This window comes from Chiloscyllium plagiosum, chromosome 4 (genome assembly GCF_004010195.1).
Source record: "Chiloscyllium plagiosum isolate BGI_BamShark_2017 chromosome 4, ASM401019v2, whole genome shotgun sequence".
NCBI lineage: Eukaryota > Metazoa > Chordata > Chondrichthyes > Orectolobiformes > Hemiscylliidae > Chiloscyllium > Chiloscyllium plagiosum.
In genome coordinates, this window is record NC_057713.1 from 106,593,366 (window position 1) to 106,612,488 (window position 19,123).

The 19,123-nt window shown below is 40.4% G+C and overlaps 1 protein-coding gene and 1 long non-coding RNA gene across 16 annotated transcripts in view; one reads left to right on the forward strand and one right to left on the reverse strand.

Annotated features, from left to right (window-relative positions):
• The window catches only part of LOC122549298, a 59,088-nt gene extending 58,077 nt beyond the window's left edge, over positions 1-1,011 (forward strand). Inside the window, exon 3 of the long non-coding RNA XR_006311484.1 lies at positions 932-1,011. This is a non-coding gene — a long non-coding RNA (uncharacterized LOC122549298). The remainder of the gene's footprint in view (positions 1-931) is intronic.
• The window catches only part of LOC122549297 (cAMP-regulated phosphoprotein 21-like), a 361,656-nt gene that overhangs the window by 7,104 nt on the left and 335,429 nt on the right, over positions 1-19,123 (reverse strand). For all 15 annotated transcript variants that reach the window (XM_043688843.1, XM_043688844.1, XM_043688846.1 and 12 more), the window contains one exon: positions 974-1,125. In XM_043688843.1, coding sequence (XP_043544778.1) covers positions 974-1,125 — 152 coding nt within the window. The remainder of the gene's footprint in view (positions 1-973; positions 1,126-19,123) is intronic.

Below are 19,123 nucleotides of genomic sequence, written 5' to 3' on the forward strand. Positions count from 1 at the left end.
ACAAAGTACCTCAGTTGGCTGTCAATTGGCACATTGTTTAATACTTTTGTCAGATACTATTTTGTGCAATGTGCTATGGCTATCTAGAAATAAATCTTTTTGATATGCAAACACTTACATTAAGGTTGTGTTACACATCCTTATGCATAAATCAACTATTTAATGACATGAAAAACTGCCAAAAGATCTAGTTACTTTAATGTCAGTAACTTGGAGCATGCATGCATTTTCAAAAGTGAGAAATAGAAATGTAAAATATATAGGAATAATGAAATCAAACCTTGGTTTTTCACTACATCAAAAGAAAAACAATATGTTTAGGAATTAGTAAATAGATCTTGTTTTGAAACAATGCAGTTTTTGACATTATATACATTCTCAGTGACATGGTATTAGATTTAGATGTTCATTCAGCAGAATGTCACGGGGTCATCATGGCTGCTTTTTTAACAGTACTTTGAGTATTAATAATTATAATAAGGCAATTACAGCTTGGAATCATTCTCTGAATAAGGACAAAATGTACTCTTTGTGAAAATGTTTAGTCAACCTGTTCAGAGATGTTACAACACATCTCTGTAACAGATGGGATTGTACAGAGATGAGGAGGAAATATTTTTCTCGCAGGGTTGTGAATCAATGGAATTCACTATCTCAAAGTGTAGTGGATACTGGAACACTGAAAATTAGGAATGAGATAGCATTCAGAAGAGTTTAAATGATGACGAGATGTGATCAGTTGGCTGAATTGCCTACTGTTGGTCCAAAATCCACTACTACAGCACTCCACATGCATTGTAAGCTTGGTTATTTGTAGTGGACCATCACCGTATGTAACATGTTACATATTGCCTTTTCAAGCAATAATTACACAAATCCTACAGTGGCGTGTCATATTCTAACTTCATAAATTAATGGAAAACATCCTCAGGTTGGAGGAGTAAAAGAAATACATCAAGATCCTTCAACCTACTTGGTAAGAAGACATGGCTGGATATTGGACCATCACCCCTGGCACCTGATTTCCCTGCTGGTTGTTCAACAGGTTCTGACTCTGTGGTGATTGTTGCACTCCCATCAGACCTTGGAACCCTTGCTGCTGATTTGGCAACACAGCTTGGAAACCTGGAAAGAGCAAGTTGGTTACAGTGCTTATCTTTGAACTGAACCTTGTCTACCAAAATGTTTTGCAAGCTGTAACACTGGAACTAAAAATATATATTATTTTATCTGACAACTAAAAGCTTTGGTGTAAATATGTGGAAAAAGCAGTTACAGTAGTAATCAAATTGTCTGTACATAACAGCAATTAAAACAATAATGGTGCATTCAAGATGTTTTTGAACTCAAAATAACTCTGCCAAAGACAATCATAATTTAAAATATGTACCCCTAATTAACCATTACCACCACATGCAGAATCATCTTCCCTGATCAGAATTGAACTTAACAATATGTTAAAATAACCCTCTGACGTCTGGCAAAAGCCTTTAGCAGACCTCTCAAGCCCACTGAATGAATAATCAAAATGTGAATTTGTTGATTGAATATCCTGGGATCATTTAGTCAAAGACTCTCTGGTGTGGATTATCTTGTACACTTGGAGACTGGGACTTCCTTTTACTTTATTTTTGTGTGGCGTGGGTACGACTGGCTAGGCTAACATTTGTTGTTCATCAGTGTTTGCCCTGGAGAAGGCAGTGGTGAGCTGACTTCTTGAAACACTATAGAAGGCACACCCACAGTGCTATTAGAAGTAAGTTCTATGATTTTATAGAACATAGAACAATACAGTGCGGTAATAAATGAGTGTGAGTGGGTCAGGGTGACGGTGATGGAGTGAGTGTGAGGGTGTCAGGGTGACTGATTAGAAGTAAGTTCTATGATTTTATAGAACATAGAACAATACAGTGCGGTAAAGGCCCCTCGACCCTCGATCTTGCGCCAACCTGTGAAAATAATCTGATGCCCATCTAACCTACACTATTCCATTATTATTCAAATGAATGTCCGATGCCCATTTAAATGCCCTTAATGTTGGCAAGTCTACTACTGTTGCAGGCAGGCCATTCAACGCCCCTACCATTCTCTGAGTGATGAAAATACTCCTAATATCTGTCCTAAACCTATCAGCCCTCAATTTAAAGCTAGTCCCCTTGTGTTAGCCTTTACCATCCAAGGAAAAGGGCTTTCACTGTTCATCCTATCTAGCCCTCTGATTATCCTTAAGTCATTCTCAACCTTCTTCTCTCCAACGAAAACAGCCTCAGTTCCCTTAGCCTTTCCTCGTAAGACCTCCCTTCCATACCAAGCAACATCCTAGCTGATTTCCTCTGAACCCTTTCCAAGGCTTCCACATCCTTCCTATAATGCTGTGGCCAGAACTGTACACAATACTCCAGGTGTGGCCTTCCCAGTATCTTGTACAGTTGAAGCATGACCTTGTGGCTCTGAAACCCAATTCCCCTACCAATGAACGCCAACACACCATATGCCTTCTTAACAACCCCATCAACCTGGGTGGAAACTTGCAGGGATTTATGCACCTGGACACAGAGGTCTCTCTGTTCATCTACACTCCCAAGAATTTTACCATTAGCTCAGTACTCTACGTTTCTGTTATTACTTCTTCCGAAGTGAACTACCTCACACTTTTCTGTATTAAACTCCATTTTCCACTTCTCAGCCCAGTTCTCAATTTATCTATGTCCCTTTGTAACCCACAACATCCTTCGGCACTTTCCACAACTCTGCCTGCCTTAGTGTCTTCTGCAAATTTACTAACCTATCCTTCTAAGCTCACATCCAGATCATTTATAAAAATGACAAACATCAGTCGCCCCAAAACAGATTCTTGTGGCACACCACTGGTAACTGAGCACCGGGATGAACATTTCCCATCAACCAGCACCCTCTATTTTCTTTCAGCTAGCCAATTTCTGATTTAAACCGTTAAATCACCTTCAATCCCGAAGGTGATTTTGTGCAATTTTGTGCAATAGCCTACTGTGTGATACCTTATCAAATGCCTTACTGAAGTCCATATACACCACATCAACCCCTTTACCTTCATCCTCCTGTTTTGTCACCTTCTTGAAGAATTCAATAAGGTTAGTGAGACATGACCTACCTTTCACAAAACTGTGTTGACTATCCCTAATCAGATTATTCCTTTCCAGATGATTATAAATCCTATTCTCTTATAACCTTTTCCAACGCCTTACCCACAACCGAAGTAAGGCTCACTGGCCTATAATTACCAGGGTTGTCCCAACTACCCTTCTTAAACAGGGGAACAACATTTGTGATCCTCCAATCTTCTGGCACTACTCCTGTCAACAATATTGACAAAGATCGAAGTCAAAGGCTCTGCAATCTCCTCCCTGGCTTCCCAGAGAATATGAGGATAAATCCCATCTGGCCCAGGGGTCTTATCTATTTTCAGATCTTCCAAAATTGCTAAAACCTCCTCTTTGTCAACCTCAATCCCATTTAATCTTCTAGGCTGTATCTCCGTATTCGCATGAACATTGCCCTTTTCAAATGTGAATACTGATGAAAAGTATACATTAAGTGCTTCCCCTACGTCCTTAGATTCCACACACAAATTTCTACTACTATCTTTGATTGGCCCTAATCTTACTCTAGTCATTCTTTTACTCCTGATATACCTATAGAAGGCCTTAGGGTTCTCCTTGATCCTATCCACCACCAACTTCTCATGTCCCCTCCTGGCTCTTCTTAGCGCTCTCTTCAGATCTTTTCTGGCTAACTTATAACACTCAAGCTCCCTAGCTGAGCCTTCAGGCCTCATCCTCACATAAGCCTCCTTCTTCCTCTTGACAACAGCTTCAACTTCTTTAGTAAACTATCGCTCCCTCTCTCTACAACTCCCTCCTTGTCTGATAGGTATGTACTTATCAAGGACCCACAGTATCTGTTCCTTGAATGAGCTTCATGTTTCAATTGTGTCCAACCCCTGCAGCTTTCTTCCCCATGCTATGCATCCTAAAACTTGCATAATTGCACCATAATCATATTTCCCCCAGTTATACCTCTTTCCCTGCAGTATATACCTATCCCTGCCCATTCCTATTGTAAACATAATTGATTTATGGTCACTATCACCAAAGTACTCACCTACCTCCAAATCTAACACCAGGCCAGGTTCATTCCCCAGTACCTTTACCATCATTTCTGTTCTTGCCGAAACATCTAAATCCCTGGATCTGCAACAAACATTCCTGTCCCTCCTCTAGCCATGTCTCTGAAATGGCCACAACATCGAAATCCCAGGTACCAACCCATGCTGCAAGTTCACCCATCTTATTCTGGATGCTCCTGCCATTGAAGTACACACATTTCAAACCAACATCCAGATTGCCAGTGCCCTCTTGCAACCTTATAAACTTATCCCTGACCTCACTACCCTCAATCTCCTGTACACTGGAACTATAATTCAGGTTCCCATCCCCCTGCTGCATTAGTGTAAAACCCCCAAAGAGCATTAGCAAATTTTGTCTCAGCAGTGTAGATTCAAAGGGTCTCAAATGGGCAGCACCTGAAAATGGCATTTGAGTCTTGTAATGTATGATTACTCCATGCCTGTGATACATCAGCACAGTGGCTCAGTAGTTTGCACTGCTACTTCACAGCACCAGGGTCCCAAGTTCAATTCCAGCCTTGGGTGACTGTCTGTGTGGAGTTTGCACATTCTCCCTGAGTTTGTGTGGGTTTCCTCATGATGCTCTGGTTTCTTCCCACAGTCCAAAGATGTGCAGGTGAGGTGAATTGCCCATAGTGTTAGGTGCATTAGTCAGAGGGAAATGGGTCTGAGTGGGTTACTTTTCGGAGGGTCGGTTTGGGCTGAAGGGCCTGTTTCCACACTGTAATCTAATCTAAGCAGCAAGTTCATTTTGTGCTGCTATTCATGAGTATGATGTAATAGAGTCACAGAGTCAATGAGATGTGCAGCACAGAAACAGACCCTTTGGTACAACTCCTCCATGCCGATCAGATATCCTAAATTTAGCAAGTCCCATTTGCCAACACTTGGCTCATATCTCTCTAAACCCTTCCTATTCATGTACCCATCCAGATGCCTTTTAAATGTTGTAATTGTACTAGCCTCCACCATTTCCTCTTGGAGCTCACTCCACACATGCACCCCACTTTTCATGAAAATATTGCCCCTTAGGTCCCTTTTAAATCTTTCCTCTCTCATCCTAAACCTATGCCTTCTAGTTCTGGACTCCCCCATGCCAGGGTAAAGACTTTGTCTATTTACTCTATCTATGTCCTTCATGATTTTAACAACATCTGGAAGGTCACCCCTCAGCATCCAATGCTCCAGGGAAAACAGCCTCAGCCTATTCAACCTCTCCCTATAGCTCAAATACTCCAATGCTGGCAACATCCTTGTAAGTCTTTTCTGAACCCTTCCAAGTTTCACAACACCCTTCCAATAGAAGGGAGACAAGAATTGCACACGATATTCCAGAAGAGGCCTAACCAATATCCTGTACAGTCACAACATGACCTCCTATACTCAATGCTCTGACCAATAAAGGAAAGCATACCAAATGCCTTCTTCACTATCTACCTGCGACTCCACTTTCAAGGAACTATGAACCTGCTCTCCAAGGTCTCTTTGTTCAGCAACACTCCCCAGCACGTTAGCCTTACCTTTCCAATGTCTGCAACAAATGTTAACGACACAGATGAATATAGTTGCACATCTCAGCAAGGACTCCAGAAATGTGAGACACTAAAACAAGTTAAAGGTGGTCCACCCTATTTAAAATCAGTCTGCATCTGTGTAAGGGGAAGATGTACTGTAGCTGGAGCAGGTGATGGGAATCCTTTTGGAAATAGAGATGGGTAGACTGTGGCAAAAGTAATGGGATCTCATTTGCCAACTGGAAAGCCAGCAAGATCTCTGTGTTACCTCTTTTTGAGAAGGCTCGCATTTAGTTTTTAATGTACAGAAGCCTTGAAATCAAGGTAAAGTTCTTTTGGATCTGCCTCACTACTCTTTATAAACGTAAGTTAATTTGAACAACTCAAAACGCACCAATCAGTTGTGTAAAATTAGCAACTGGCTACAGGGCCCCAACAGCAACTAAGTTAAAATAGCTGATGATCCTTTAAATACAATTAATAGGGTGTCCAACTGTTACTGGACAAATGTTCAGTCATACATCGTTAAGAGACGGTATTAACTGAAGTCTTGAGCTCCAAAAAAGCAGCCACTGCTTCATATCAGCACGACCTACAGACTGACATCATAATTAGATTAGATTAGATTACATTACAGTGTGGAAACAGGCCCTTCAGCCCAACAAGTCCACACCGACCCGCCGAAGCGCAACCCACCCATACCCCTACATTTACCCCTTACCCAACACTACGGGCAATTTAGCATGGCCAATTCACCTGACCTGCACATCTTTGGACTGTGGGAGGAAACCGGAGCACCCGGAGGAAACCCACGCAGACACGGGGAGAACGTGCAAACTCCACACAGTCAGTCGCCTGAGTCGGGAATTGAAGTCGGGTCTCTGGCGCTGTGAGGCAGCAGTGCTAACCACTGTGCCACCGTGCCGCCCAAAGTCTCATTACTCTGCATAACCTCTGGTATACATTCACTACACACATCCCTTCATCAATTTGAAATCTGGTATGACACGCTCCAGAATTGTACATGCACACAGATGTCATTGCAAACCTTTAACAACAATGGTAGCATCAAAGAAATGGTGGGTATAGACTGTACTTTTTTTTATCAAAAGACTGCTCATTTCTCTATCTTACAGATCTCATTATAATGAATGGAAAAAATGGTAATCAGCCCATTAAATCTCCATGCTACTTTCATCATTATAAATCTCATGGATTGCTTATTAAAGCTATGCTCATTAATATGACTGCTGACTCTAACCATCCCCTTTCATTCTTCTAGTGATAATTCACATTACGTGCTTATGTTGCTAATTTGCCAGCTTTCTGAAGAATCTTGAAAGCAAATAATCTTGAAAATTTCTATCTGTCCAACCATAACTTCTGTCTCAGTCAGGAAATGCACAATTTTAAACATTTCTTTATCATGGAGTGAGAGAGGCAAACAGACAGTACAGAAGAGATCTTTCAGCCCATTGTGTCTGCATCAATCTATCTAAACAAATCCCACTTTCCAGCACTTGACCCACAGCCTTGACTGTTATTACATTTCAAATGCTCAGCCATGGACTTTTTAAAGGCTGAGATGTTTCTCACTTGTACTACTCTCTTTGCAGTGCATTCCCACCTTCCTCTGTTTGAACAAACTTTTCCTCAACTCCTCTCTCAACCTCCTATCCTTAATCTTAAAATTATGCTTCCTTGTCATTGACCCGTCAACTAAGTGATTTAGCTGCTTCTGTTCACAATCGCCGTGCCTCTTATAACAATCATACACATCAGGTTCCCCTCAGCATTGCCTGCTCTAAAGAAAACAATCTGAGTCTTTCCTACCTCTCTTCATAGCTAAACTGCTCCATCCAAGCAACATCCTAATGAACATTTTCTGCACCCTCTCCTCTGCATCACATCCTTCCTATCATGAGGCAAACAAAACTAGACACAGTACTCCAGCTATGGCCTAACCAAAGTTTTATACACCTCCAACATAATCTACTTGTTTTTAGAATGTATGCTATGATTGAAGATGAAATAAATGCCTTCTTAACTACCCTATTAATCTATCCACTGATCTTCAGGGATTCATGGACAAACACCCCAAGATCTCTCTGTTCCTCTGATATTCCTAACTTCCTGTCATTCATTGAGTTCTTATTACTTCTTTCAAAATGCATCACCTCACACTTTCCAGTATTAAATTCCTTCTGCCACTGACCTGCCCATCTGATCAACCCTTCTATATCTTCCTATAACCAAAACTGTCATTAGTAACCACCTAGCCAATTTTTGTGTCATCTGCATACATACTTATCATTTCCCACAAATTCTTAACACAATAAGGAAGCCAATACTGATCTCAGTGGTATGCCACTGAACAGTGGCCTCCAGTAATAAAACAGACTTCTACCAACACCCTCTCTCTCTTACTACTAAGCCAGTTTTGGATCCAACTTACGAAGTTACCCTGAATCCTGAGTTTACTTTCTTTATCAGTCTCCCGTGTGGAACCTTGTCAAAGACAGGGTTCTCTGGATTAGTTGCTCCTACATTTCACCTTAAAGGAAAAATATTGGGCCTATATTCATCACATTTGCTTTTTGAATTCTTCCACGCACGCCCTCACCCCTCTGATCTGTTTTAAATTTTCCCACAGATAGCTGTTCCCAGTCTGCTTCGACCAAGGTCTAACTTTATCTAATCCAAATCTTTTCTTTGTAGATCATCTTCATCCTTTTCCATAACAAACTTCAATCATACTATATTGGCTGCTATCACAGCTGTTTCTTTCCAATGTTATCTGAGTATTTATTCATTATATATTTCCATATCTCTAATATCTTTCTTGTGTGAAATGTCTAAAGCTATTATCAGTACAACAACCAAAGTCTTGTACATCTTCAACATTATTTCCTTTGCTCTTAAATTAAGAGCTGCTTGGTATAAACTTGGGCAATTTCTGCACATTGGACAAACTCAATATATTTTCCCTGCACTCTGAAGATAGTCACATATTTTAGCAGGGTGCACACTTCTAGCTTGGGGACAAATAGACACACATACCTCTCATGCATCTATACAATATGCATCTTAAGACTCTTCGCTTGCTTTGTTAGCACTCACTCATTTTTAATTTACTTAGGGTCGGCCAGTCACTGTCTGCACCATATTGCTTTCTTAGCATGTACAGCTTCAGAAACAAAAACAGAAATTGCTGGAGAAACTCGCAGGTCTGGCAGCATCTGTGAAGGGAAAACAGAGTTAACATTTCACATCCAGTTCTAAACAGGGGTCATTAAACCTGAAATAGTGACTCAGTGAACCTTTCTCTCCATAGATGCTGTCAGACATGCATGCATGAAAAAATGTGGTGCTGGAAAAACACAGCAGGCCAGGCAGCATCTGAGGAGCAGGAGAATCGGCGTTTCGGGCATAAGCCCTTCTTCATGTATGCTTCTCCAGCAATTTGTTTTTCATTTCAGATTTCCCGCACCTGCAGTTTTTTTTGCTTTTTGCTCACTGGCTTCAGTACTGACTTAAAGGCAGCCAGTCTTTGTGTGGGTTGCATTGTTTTTTAGCTCAGAGTGTTTTCAGTGCTAAGCTACAGGCTGGCAGCTCCTATGGCTTGCATTGCTTTTTAAATCTGAGGGAAAAGCAGGCAGCCCGTCACATTGGGAAGCTCTACACAGTTCATGGGCTTGGATATAACACTGTGTGACACTGTTTTACTTCAACATCACACTTGCACAATACAACAGTCGTTTACTTTGTAAATGCATGAGGTAATTCAAATCCTAATTTGGTCTGTGATTAGGGACAGGAGCGTGTGAATGTAGATGAGACAGAAGTGAAGATACAGGAGATAATGTTCAAGGAGCCTGACACCCTGCAATTGTCCAAAATTTAAGAAGTTTTTGTAAGCAATATGGATGAGAGTGGGGACTGAAGGAGCTATGAACAGACTGACCATGGCAAAGGAACTTGAAATGAAAGGGAAGAGTTGTAGTTGTCCTGTTAGTGGTGCCAACACTATCAATAAATTCAGACAGGAGGTTCTGCAGGAAGAATTTGAGCAGTTTGGAGCTAAATTAACTGAAAGTGAAAATAAGGTTCATAGAATGAGGCTGAAGAAATAATACTCGGAAACTACGAAATGGCTGAGGAGCTAAACAAATACTTGGCATCAGTCTTCCCATTAGAAGACACTAAGAATAATCCAAAGATATTATATGATCAAAAGGCAAAAGATGGCCTTTTGCCATTGGGACTAAAGGCTAATAATCTGAATTGTATTGGTTGCATTCAAGAACATTTAAAGAATTAGCTTTAGAAATAATGGATGCACTAATAGTAACCTTCTGAAAATACTTAAATTCTCAAAGTCCCAGAGTACTGGAAATCTACCAATGTAATATGCTTGTTCAAACAGAGAGGGAGATAAATAATAAGTAACTATAGGTCAGCTAGCATAACATCTGTCATTGGGAAAAGGTTAGAGTCCATTATAAAGGATGTAATAGCAGAGCATTTAGAAATACAAAATATAATCAAGCAGAATCAACATGGCATCATGACGAGGAAATCATGCCTGACACAATTATTAGCATTCTTTGAAGATATAACAAATGATAAGAAATATATATTTGGATTTTTTAAAGGTGTTTGAAGAGAAACACAGAATGTGAGGTTACTTTAATAAGAGCCCATAGTGTCAGGGGGCAGTATATTTGCATGCAGAGAGAATTGGCTATCTAAAAGATAACCGAGATCAGGATAAAGGGGTCATTTTCAAGATGGCAACTGGTAACTAGTGGAGTGCCATGGGGATCAGGGACCACAATCATTTGCAATATATATTAATAGTTTGGACAACATAAGTTAATGTACATAGCCAAGTTTACAGATGACATTAAAATAGGGGAGTATGCAAGTGGTGAGGATGAGACAAAAGCAACAAATGGACATAAACAGGTTATGGGTGTGGGCAAAAACTTGTCAGATGTAATATAAAGTGAGAAAATGTGACAGGGCAGGGAAAATAGAAGAGCTGGATATTATTGAAATCGAGAAAGACTACACTCGGAGATTTGGAAGTCTTCATAAATAAATCACAAAAAGATAGCAGATAATAGTGTAGACAATTTGACTGGTGGCCTTTATTGCAATGCGAATGGAGTATGAAAATATGAAAGTCTTACTAAAACTTTACGTGGCACCAGTTAGGCAACATTTAGATTGCTGTGAACAGTTTTGGCTGCCATGCTGAAGGATAGATATCCTGGCAATGGAGTCACTCCAGAGAATGTTCATGAGGCTGACTTCAGAAATGGAGGGATTTTCCTATAAGGAGGGATTGAGTAGGTTGGACTTGTAGTTCTTGGAGTTGAGAAGAATGAGAGGTAACTTTATTGAAACATGCAAGATTCTGACAGAACTTTACAGGGTAGATTTTTAGACTCTCCAACAAGAGGAAACAACCTCTAAGACTAGAATGTATGATTTCTAAGTAAAAGACTGTCTTGTTAGGACAGAGATGAGGAGAAATTTCTTCTCTTGGAGGGTAGTGAATCTGTTGAATTGCTAGCAGCAGATGGCTGTTGAGGCTGGGTTATTAAGTATATTCAAGACTGAGATATGCAGGGAATCAAGGGTTATGAGGTAAAGGCAGGAAAATGGAGTTGCGGATTATCGGAGCTGAAAATGTGTTGCTGGAAAAGTGCAGCAGGTCAGGCAGCATCCAAGGAGCAGGAGATTTGATGTTTCGGGCATGAGCCCTTCTTCAGGAATGAGGAAAGTGTGTCTTCGAAAAAAACTCCTCGAAAAAACTCCAGCATCTGCAGTCCTCACTTTCTCCTTGCGGATTATCAGATCAGCCATGATCTCACTGAATGACAGAGTAGGCCCAGTGGGGCAAATGCTTTACTTCTGTGCTTTCCTTACACAGACAAAAAAAAGGGTTGGCACCATGGTTCAATGTTTAGTACTGCTGCTTCACAGCATCGGGAATCCGATTTCAATTCCACCCTTGAGTGACAGTCTGTGTGGAGTTTGTACATTCTCTCTGTGTCTGCGTTGGTTTGCTCCAGTTTCCTCCCACTGTCTAAAACGTGCAGGTTAGGTGGATTGGCCATGCTAAATTGCTTATAATGTCCAGGATGTGCAGGCTAGATGGATTAGCCATGGAAAATGCAGGGAAAGAGTAGGGTGGTGGGTCTATGTGGAATGCTCTTCACAGGATCAATGTGGTCAAATGAACTCCACTATTCCTTTGTCTTATGGTCTTTAAGCAAGTAGCCAAACTTTAAAGTCAAAGAGCAGCAGTCATGGGTGGGGCCATGGGGATTATAGTTAGTTAGGAAGTGGTGCACAGTTAGTTAAAGGATTCATCTAATGCCAGTCCAGGGGTTTGGCCAGGTAGTTAGTCACAGAGTCTGGGAAACATGTCCTTGTAGATAAGGTCAGTCCTGCAAGTCAAGGACAACAAGTCTAGAGATTCTCAACCCCATTGTCCCGCTTTCTCTCCATAACCCTTGATCCCTTGATAATCAAGAACTTATCTATTTCAGTCTTAAATACACTCAATGACCTGGCCTTCACAGCCTTCTGTGGCAATGAATTCCATAGATTCTCCACCTTCTGACTGAAGCTGAAATAGTCAGAAGTCAGTTCCTGGAGTCCCCGAGGAAGCAGGTAATTCAAGTCTGGGAATAGAATTTATTGCGGTGAGGAAATGGTTACAGTGGTATGGGACACTTCTAGATATAAGGGTAGAACCTCACAGACAATGAGAGAGAACTGGGAGCTCATGGGGTGGGAGTCTCACAGGTCATGGACATTCTGGCCTCGACAAGGGTTGGGTGGGAGTGGGTCATCGATTAACAGAAACAGGGGCAAACTCATTTGGGCCACAGGTTTAGCAACACAATGGGAAATTGGAAGGATGGCAGGAGAGTCTTGTCTCTCAAGTAAACCCTGCAAGTCACTCATCGCAACACAAATTGGAACTTTTCCACAATAGATTGTAAGCCAACTGCACAAAATGGCTGAAACCACATGGAAAGTGGGTGGAGTACGTTTTTTTTTCTTGGAGGCCAGAGTAATAATCTTGGAACTGCCACTTGTCCCTGACACAGAATTAATTTACCTTAGCATTAGCATGCTCAGAGGTACTTTATCCAAGGCCTTTTGAAAATCTAGTGAAGTGACATCAATTGCATTCCCATTATCAATCATGTGACCCCATGACCTTCCTATGTGAATTTCTCCAAAAAGTCAATAAGATTGAATCAATGCAATAAGCAAGATTTTTCATTTTGAAATCCATGCTTGCTTTTTGTTATTATCTTTCTCATTTCTAAATGATCTCCAAGAATTCTTTCAGTCTCATAAGAATTCTATTATTTTTCCTACAACAATATTAAGCTGACTGGTCTATAATTTCCGGAGAATGTTCTGGCCAATTTTTAAACATAGGAATTATGTGAAATATCTGCCAACCCACTGGCACTATTCCATTTCCTAATTGATTATTAAAACATGTGATATTGTCTGCCTTATCTCTTTCTTTGATCTCTAAAATACATAGATGCAATCCATCCAGTCTAAGGACTTCATCCTGAATTTGATGAATTTATTCAATGCACCTTTTTCCCTTACAGTTTAAACACACATCTCAAAATCATCCCACTATTTATTGCCATAAGTACCTTAACAAGATAATTATTTCACGTTTCTGCCATCTATTGTGATCTGTAGTATCATCCAGTCAATTGTTTATTGGTTCTATTCTCATCCCCACCTGCTTTTTATATTGATTACTTTGTAAAATATTTCAACAGTTTATTTTATGCTCCCTGATTTTATTTTGTAGTTCCTCTTTGCCTTACTGATTGCTATATTGACTTGTATCCAGACCTCTTCAGATTCTGTCATATCATATAGTTCTAGACTGTCTATGTACATTATACATGCCTCTTCTGGAACCTAAACATCATCATCTCTGTCATACATGGGCAACCCTTTATTTTTAAATTATGACTCAGTTCTAATTTGCCCATAAGAGGAAACATCCTTTTGATGTCCACCCATAAAAGTCCTCTCGAGATCTTATATATTTCAATTAAATTACCTCTGTGCTTCTAAACCCCAGAGACTGTAAGCCTAGTCCAACTAGCCTTTCTTTCTAAAGCAATCTACCTCAATCTCAATTTGCTCATTAATCTAGTAAATCTTCCAAACCATCCTTCTGTAAGTACAGTGACTGTTCTGTATACAATAGACCAGATGATAGACCAGATATGACTCTGTCTGTCCAATATTTGCCACTATTCATCAAGTGTACATCAGAAGTATGTTGGAACATACTCCACTTACCAGGATGAGTGCAGCTTCATCAACAATCAAGAAGCCTGACATCATTCAAGACAAAGCAGTTCATTGTTTTGTCACTACCACCACCTTCAACAACAGTGTGTTGCGGTAGCAGTGTATATCATCAACAAGATGCAATGCAGAAACTGATCAAGAGCTGGAAGATTGGTGGTTGATTAATGTGATGCCACTGTTTAAGAAAGATAATAAGGAAAAGCCAGGGAACTATCGACCAGTGAGCCTGACATTGGTGGTGGGCAAGTTGTTGGAGGGAATCCTAAGGGACAGGATTTATATGTACAGGTACACAATCCTTTATCCTTTACCCAAAATTCCGAAATCTGAAAAGCTCCGAAATCCAAAACATTTTCGTGGAGTGTGGAGCATCATTTTGGTGTCTGAACAGGTGACCCAACCTCACACCCACTCGAACCATGTCACACACATGTGTGATGTGGTGGTCTGGCCCAGCACTGGCAGGCATCAATTGTGTCTCAGCACTCGTACTATTCACACATGCATCTGCTGTTAGATAATTCTTCTTTATTTGTGAAAATGCCATTTATTCTGAAATCCAAAATATTCCGAATTTCAAATAACAACAGGCCCCAAGGAGTTCGGATAAAGGATTGTGTACCTGCATTTGGAAAGGCAATGACTGATTGGGGATAGTCAACATGGCTTTGTGTGTGGGAAATCATGTCTCACAAACTTTTTTGAAGAAGTAACAAAGAGGATTGATGAGAGCAGAATGGTGGATGTGATCTATGTGGATTTCAGTAAGAAGTTCAACAAGGTCCCTCATGGAAGACTGATTAGCAAGGTTAGATTTCATGCAAGAACTAGCCATTTGCATACAGAACTGGCTTGAAGGTAGAAGACAGAGAGTGGTGATGGAGAGTTGCCTTTCAGACTGGAAGCCTATGACTAGTGGAGTTCCACAAGGATTGGTCCTAGGTCCACTGTTTTTTGTCATTTATATAAATGATTTGGATGTGAATATAAGAGGTATAGTTAGTAAGTTCGCAGAAGGCACCAAAATTAGAGGTGTAGTGGTCAGCGAAGAAGGTTACCTCAGAATACAACGGGATCTTTCTCAGATGGGCCATTGGGCTGAGGAGTGGCAGATGGTATTTAGTGTAGATAAATGTAACGTGCTGTATTTTGGAAAATCAAATCAGAGCAGGACCTATACACCTAATGGTAAGGTCCTGGGGAGTGTTGCTGAACATAGAGATCTTGGAGTGCAGGTTTATAGTTCCTTGAAAGTGGAGTCATAGGTAGATAGGATAGTGAAGAAGGCATTTGATAGTGAAGAAGGCATTTGGTATGCTTTCCTTTATTGGTCAGAACATTGAGTATAGGAGTTGAGAGGCCATGTTGTGACTGCACAGGACATTGGTTAGGCCACTTCTGGAATATTATGTGCAATTCTGGTCTCCCTCCTTTTAGAAGGATGTTGTGAAACTTAAAAGAGTTCAGAAAAGATTTACAAGGATGTTGCTAGAGTTGGAGGATTTGACCGAGTGGGAAAGGCTGAATAGGCTGGGGCTGCTTTCCCTGGAGCATCGGAGGTTGAGGGATGACCTTATAGGGGTTTATAAAATCATGAAGAGCATAGATAGGATGAATAGACTTTGTTTATTTATCCTATCCATGGGGTGGGGGAGTCCAGAACTACAGGGCGTTGGTTATGGGGGAGAGGGGAAGGACATAAAAGGGATCTAAGGGGCAATTTTTTCATGTAGCGGGTGGTGCGTGCCTGGAATGAGCTGCCAGAAGAAGTGGTGGAGGTTTATACAATCACAACATTTAAAAGGCATATGGATGGGTATATGAATAGGAAAGGGTTAGAGGGATATGAACCAAGTGCTAGCAAATGGGACTAGATTATGTTGGGATATCTGGTCAGCATGGATGAGTTGGACTGAAGGGTCTGTTTCCATGCTGTACATCTCCATGACTCTGTAATAGCACCTTCCAAACCTACAATGTTCACCATCTATATGTTCAGAACAGCAGATACATGGGATCACCCCGCCTATAAGTTCTCATTCAAGTCACACATCATCCTGAATTGTAACTGTTGCACTGTTCTTTCACTGCCACTGGGTCAGAATCCTAGAACTTCCTCTTTAGCACAATGTGTGTGTCTTGACACCATAGGGACTGCAGCAGTTCAAGAAAGCAGCTCACCACCATGTTCTTCAGGATATAGCCAGCAATGCCCACATTTCCTGACTGGCTAGTTTCAAAGATCAATGACCTAAATGTAGGGGCATGATTAAATTTGCACAGAATAAAAATTAGCTGTGCCATTGATAATAAGGAAGAAAGCTGTAGACTAAGACAGGTTTTGCTAAAACTGAATAAAACTTCAGAAATGTCCCTGTTCGAGTGTTGTGTATAGTTCTGACCACAGATTACAGGATGAGATCTCACTAAAAAGCAGACAAAAAACATGTATAAGCACGTTACCAGAAACAGAGAAGTTTAATCATTAGAAAAGATGGATTGGCTGGGGTTATTTTCTTTACAGCCAAGAAAGCTGGGGAATTCAATTGAGGTGTATAATTGATTATGTTTGGCCTAAATAAAGTGGACAGGAAGATTCACTCTCTTAGTACGGAAGTCAATTTTCAGCACCTGTAGAGTTAAGGTAATAGGTAGAAGAATAGGTAGAATTGAGAACACCTTTTCACCTGACAGGTGTTTGAAGTCTCTTTCACACAGAGAGAAGCAGAAACTCACATCACCCCCATTGGATATGGCCTTGACATGTGTTAACCTACAAGACAATCGACCAAGAGCTGGATATATGGGACTTGCTTCAATAACTATTTTCTGGTTGTTACAGGTACAGTGGCTAGCTTTTGTGCCATAATTCTTCCATGGTTCTAAATGGCCAGAGAGAGTATTTTGGGAGGCCTATGTTAATGGTGAGGGAGTGTATGGAGGGTCTATGTGTCCCTACAATGCCTGGAGAAGCACTCCTTTTTTCTGCCAGACCCCACAACAAAAAAAATCGAAAACGGTTTATCTTATGTTTGATTAGAAGAGGAGCTTTAAAATCAGAACGTGGGAAGATGACATCTGAATCTCAGATAATTTTAAATGCATGCTGTCAAATCTGGCAGGGTAAAGACCCCTCCATGTTGTGATAAACGAACATTTTGATAGTACACAACCTGAATACCAATCACTCAAACCAATGCAGCCCACTCCAAACTATATTTTTTATGTTTGATCCTCATCAAGCACAAAATTTCATTATCAGTTTTCCAAACCTCTTTGCCAACAACTTGTAATAAAATTCTACTAAATAAAAGTAGGAACAAATGTTTTTTGCGTGTCTTTTCATGTGAAAAAGCAAGTTTAATTTGGAATCAGTACCAACACTTACTAATGCCGTGAAATTGAACGACATGAACATATGTTCCAATAACATCATATCCATTAAAGTCCTCTCACCTCTCCAAAAACAGATATATTTGATTACTTCAAATATAGTAACATTAGCAGAAAATCCAATTCATCTTAGAAGGCTACATTTCTGTGACAGTAAATGTTAACAATGACATTAACCTTGGCTGCCACATAAAAAAATTGACAAGCTTCTTTTCTTGAAGAATAAGTTGTCCATCAACAATTAACCCTTAATTTAGGATCTTGATGTGACCTTTTAAGGGAAATTTCAGTGTAATACAGTCACAGAGATGTACAGCATGGAAACTGACCCTTTGGTCCAACTTGTCCATGCCGACCAGATATCCTAAATTAATCTAGTCCCATTTCCCAGCACTTGGCCCATATCCCTCCAAACCCTTTCTATTCATATATCCATCCAGAAGTTTCTTAAATGTTAAACTTGTACCTCTTCCTCTGGCAACTCATTATATACACACACCACCCTCTGTGTGAAAAAGTTGCCCCTTAGGTCCCTTTTAAATTTTTTCCCTCTCACCCTAAACCTATGCCCACTAGTTCTGGACTCCACCATTACAGGGAAGAGACCTTGTCAATTTACTCTTGTCTTCTTGAAGAATTTATGGATACTGTGTGAAATACAAAACAGGGGTGACAGAATAGGTTAAAACATTTGTGGTCTCACACTGCAAGAAAATTTTCCATCATAAATTTCATTAAAGAACAATATTGAGAAATAATACAGTTCACTGCCTGGAAATTGATTCTTCCTGCATACACTTCATTCTTGTCCAATGAGGTAGTTGGAGTTTGTATGTCCATTCTGTGTCAGAAATGTCTAGTCAGCCAGGTTGAGCCATATATAATTTCATATATCTTAGGCCTGACATCCGTATACATTGTTAGTATAATGTTTGTTTCAGACCTCTTTCCAACATGGGGCTGTGATTTTACATGGCATGCACTATGCACACTGCAGTCAATATATTCAGGTACTCAGCAGTATGGTGGAGGCTGCAACTAAAAGTAATTCAAATAATTTATCCTTGGCTCCCTGCAATTTCTCATTTACATGCTACACCTTGTTGACATCTAAGATGTAGCATAATTTCTTTTACTATTTACAAGCAAATTGTCATTGTTTTACCTTTCAGGTTGCTTTTAATACATCCATCGTGAAGCTGGGAGTAACAGGTTTGCTATGGTTTCACATCAAAACGGAAGGCCACTGCCAACTACCGCTCATCATCATCCAGATTGTTGCCCCACTCACCATCACAGGACTCTCCTGAAGATATTGGTTACCATCCAGACTTGTAACCTAGCTCTTCCCTTATGACATGAAGGAAACCTCAGATCACATGAATGGGAATGCAGCTCATTGGTATTGCATGAAGCTGGCAGCATGCTCCTAATGCAAGCCATGATTTGGAGACGCTGGTGTTGGACTGGGCTGCACAAAGTTAAAAATCACACAACATCAGGTTATAGTCCAACAGGTTTATTTGGAAGCGCTAGCTTTCTGAGCGCTGCTCCTTCATCAGGTGATTGTGGAGAATAAGATTGTAAGACACAGAATTTATAGCAAATGTTTACAGTGTGATGTAACTGAAATTATATATTGAAAAAGAACTGGTGTGTTTGATGAGAG